This window comes from Athene cunicularia, unplaced genomic scaffold (genome assembly GCF_003259725.1).
Source record: "Athene cunicularia isolate RWA unplaced genomic scaffold, athCun1 SCF_82, whole genome shotgun sequence".
Taxonomy (NCBI): Eukaryota; Metazoa; Chordata; class Aves; order Strigiformes; family Strigidae; genus Athene; species Athene cunicularia.
This window is the reverse complement of record NW_020799515.1, coordinates 1-3,960: the sequence shown is the minus strand read 5'-3', so window position 1 is coordinate 3,960 and position 3,960 is coordinate 1. Positions and strand designations below refer to the sequence as shown.

Below are 3,960 nucleotides of genomic sequence, written 5' to 3'. Positions count from 1 at the left end.
GTGCCAAGCACAGTCCCCGCCAGGCACTGGAGGAGCCCCCAACCCTCCCCCCCCTGAGGCCTGGTCCTGATCCCCACCCCCAGTGCTGCCCCCCCTGGGGCCGGCAGGGGCAGGGGGGGTTCCCAGCACTTTATTCCTTCTCTGGAGGCTTTGGGAACCCCCCAGCCCAGCGTCCTGCTTTTCTGGGGGCCACCCCCTGCTTTTCCTCAGAGCCTTTTCAGCAAAACACTGACGTAAATAATCGTGGGGGTGGATTTTGCTGCAGGTCCGCGGTGTGCTGCCTCTCCACGAAAGCTGGCTCCAGGTCTGTCCTCGCCGCCCTGGCGTCGGCAGCAAAGCGCGTCAACGGGAGGTACGAGAGGTTTTTGGAAAGGACGTTCCCCCGTTTCTATGTGCTGTACGTGACTTTCACGAAAGGTGGGTCTCGGGGAGGAGAGAACGTTTCTGCTTCTCTGAGGAGAAGGGAGGCAGCTGGATGCACTGCTGTTCCCTTCCCGGGGCTAAAAACTGCATCACCAGAGGTGTTTGCCCGAGAACCAGGGACCTGAAGGTGCTCTCTCTTCCGACAGGAATGCAAGCTCTCTTCCTGGAAGTTAAAGAAATAAGAAAAATCAAATCTAAAATGTCCCATCAGAGACTGAGCGTTCAGCAGCTTCCGTACCGGGAGATGGAGAGGCTGCGGCAGGTACAGCGCGGCTCGGTGCCACAGTGCCCGGCTCTGCCTCCCCCCGGCCACTGGGACGTTTCCTCCCCTGAAAAAGGGGCTTGAATTCACAGAATCCCAGAATCATTCAGGTTGGAAAAGCCCCTCAGGATCATCGAGTCCAACCCTCAGCCCGACTCTACAAAGTTCTCCCCTACCCCACATCCCCCACAGCTCATCCCAAGGGCCCTGAAACCCCCCAGGGATGGGGACTCCCCCCTCCCTGGGCAGCCTGTTCCACTCTCTGACCACTCTTCCATGAAACATTTTCTCCTCCTGTCCAGCCTGACCCTCCCCTGTTGCAGTTTCCAGCTGTTCCCTCTTGTCCTGTCCCTGATCCCCTGGGAGCAGAGCCCAGCCCCAGCCTCTCCACAACGTCCTGTCAGGAGCTGCAGAGAGGGATGAGGGCTCCCCTCAGCCTCCTCCTCCTCACACTGAACACTCCCAGTTCCTTCCCTGGCTCCTCACAGGATTTATTCTCCAGCCCTTCCCCAGCCTCGTTGCCCTCCTCTGCCCTTGCTCCAGCCCCCTCAGATCTCTCTGGGATTGAGGTGCCCAAACCTGGACACAACCCTCCAGGTGTGGCCTCACCAGTGCAGAGCACAGGGGGACTGTCACCTCCCTGCTTCTTCTGGCCACACTAGTGCTGACACAAGCCAGGATGCCGTTGGCTTTCTTGGCCACCCAGGCACACTGCTGGCTCCTGTTCAGCTGCTTGTCAGTGAGAACCCCCAGACCCTTCTCTCCCAGACAGCTCCAGCCACCCCTCCCCGAGCCTGTAGCCATGCGGGGGGTTGTTGTGGCCCAAGTGCAGGCCCTGGCACTTGCCCTTGCTGAAGCCCATCCCCTTCATGTTGGCCACCAACCCCATCTATCTGAGTCAATTCACATGTGGGGCTTTGGCAGTGAGTCGGAGTGGCCGATTCCTCTGGGCGAAGCACCTTCCCTGCCTAAAAATGGTCTGGAAGCTGCAGCCTGGGCTGGTAATTTTGAGGGAACGTGGAGAGCGTGGCGTCAGACCCTGATTGTCTCTTCTTGTTTCGGAGGCAGTTTCGCAGGGACGTGCTCAAGGCCATTCCCATCGGAGTCATCGCCATCCCGCCCTTCGCCAACTTCTTGGTCATCGTCCTGATGTGAGTACCTGGCATCGCGGTGACCGCTGGGGCCTGGCCGGGGCCCCCATCTTTGTGCTCCTCGATACCTTAAATTTCACAGAGCCGGGTGTTTTTTAGAGTTCTGAATGCAGCCAGACGATCTCCCTTCCTCGCTCCATAGTGAATACCCGTAGCCTGACGAGCCCAGCGATTGTTTCGCAATTCCGGCTCCCGCGTGCCAGGGACCCGCCCGGGCTCTCCAATGCAGAGAAATAATCCCCGGCACGAAGGGAACGGCCCTGGGTGTGCTCAGCTGGAGAAACCTCCTTGCACAATTCCCTCCCAGTTGTCTGCAGTCCTTTGAACGTCGCTCTCCCTGCCAGCTGTCCTGAAGCCAGTGCTAAATCCTGGTTAAATCCCTGGATTTTTCAATTCTGTTCCCTGACTTTTGTGTGCAGCTGGTGGGTGAGAGCCCAGCACGGGACAGAGATCTCTGGGTTGTGTCGAGCCTCAGCCTCAGGGGAGAAGCAGGGACCCGACTGCCCAGAGAGCCCCGTCCTGAGCTCACCCTGGCTTTGCAGGAGCAGATCTGTCTCCTTGCAGGACGAGGTGACCTGCTTAATGGAGGAGGGAAAGGCTGTGGGTGTTCTTTACCTTCCCAGATCTGACTGATTCACTCATCTACTGGATTTATTTTCCTGCTGGAGGGTGGGAAGGTTCTGCAGAGGGATCTGCACAGGCTGGATCGATGGGCCAAGGCCAATTCTGTGAGATTTAACAAAGCTCAGTGTCAGGCCCTGCGCTTGGGGCACAACAACCCCACGTAACGCTGCAGGTGTGGGGCAGAGCCGCTGGAAAACTGCCCAGCTGGAACAGACATGGGGGGTTGGTCCGCGGCTGGCTGGATGTGAGCCAGCAGTGTGCCCAGGGGGCCAAGGAGGGCAATGGCATCCTGGCTTGTACCAGCACTGGTGTGGCCACAGGGACAGGGAAGGGATCTGAGCCCTGGGCTCGGCACTGGGCAGGCCGCCCCTCAAATACTGTGATTGGTTTTGGGGCCCTCACTGCAGGAAAGACATTGAGGGGTTGGAGCGTGTCCATGGAGGGGCAGCGGAGCCTGTGAAGGGTCCAGAGCTCAGCTGAGGGTCCAGCTGAGGGAACTGGGGGGGTTTAGTCTGGAGAAAAGGCTCAGGGAAGACTTTACCGCTCTCTACAACTACCCGAAGGGAGGTTGTAGTGAGGTGGGGGTCGGTCTCTTCTCCCAGGTAACAAGTGACAGGACAAGAGGGAACGGCCTCAGGCTGCACCAGGGGAGGTTTAGGTTGGATATCAGAAAAAATTTCTTCACTGAAAGGGTTGTCAAGCCTTGGGACAGGCTGCCCAGGGAAGGGCTTGAGTCACCCTGGAGGTATTTAAAAGCCGTGTAGACGTGGCACTTGAGGACATGGTTTAGTGGTGGCCTTGGCAGTGTTGGGTTAACGGCCAGACTTGATGATCTCAGGGTCTTTTTCAGCCTCAGTGATTCTCTGATTCCTGAGCTCACCCCTTTGAGGGACTGAACGTTGGCAGCTCCTTGGGGCCAGATGTGCTGTCCCTGCTTGTGCCTCATTTCCAGCAGCACAAAACCTGACTGCCCCGGCTCGTGGTTTTCCCTCCCTGACCCCCCGTCTCCTCTTCTCCCCAAGGTATTTCTTCCCCCGCCAGCTCCTCATCCGCTACTTCTGGACCCCCAAGCAGCAGGTTGAGTTCCTGGATGCCTACGACGCCATCCGGAGAGACTCGTACCTGGATGTGGTGGAGAGTTTAACCCTGGCAGCGCGTTCCCTGCCCGAGCTGCAGCTCCAGCAGCGCCTGCGGGAGCTCTGCGCCGAGGTAGGGCCCGTCCTGCCTGTGCTGCCACCACCCCGGCCCTGCCTGCTGCTGCCCGATGCCCGTGGGAGGTGTTGGCAGCACGTGCCGTGGCTCTTGCAGGTGCAGCGAGGCTCCCAGCCATGCGTGGCAGAACTCTACGCTGTGAGAAGTTTGTTTTCGGGCTCTCCGCTGGGTCTGAACAAGCTCCAGGTGTCTCACGTGGTGAGTGCAGCTTTTCTCCTGCCCACAGAGCACTGAGACTGTGCCCCAGGTGGGGTGTTGTGCCCTAAAACCAGGTGTAGAGGAAAAGCT

At 58.9% G+C, this 3,960-nt stretch overlaps 1 protein-coding gene across 1 annotated transcript in view; it reads left to right on the top strand.

The window, feature by feature from the left end:
- LETMD1 (LETM1 domain containing 1) overlaps positions 1-3,906 on the top strand; it is a 9,786-nt gene extending 5,880 nt beyond the window's left edge. The window contains exons 3-7 of the mRNA XM_026867582.1: positions 264-417; positions 570-685; positions 1,754-1,836; positions 3,483-3,669; positions 3,769-3,906. Coding sequence (XP_026723383.1) covers positions 264-417; positions 570-685; positions 1,754-1,836; positions 3,483-3,669; positions 3,769-3,906 — 678 coding nt within the window. The remainder of the gene's footprint in view (positions 1-263; positions 418-569; positions 686-1,753; positions 1,837-3,482; positions 3,670-3,768) is intronic.
- Positions 3,907-3,960: the final 54 nt, after the last annotated feature.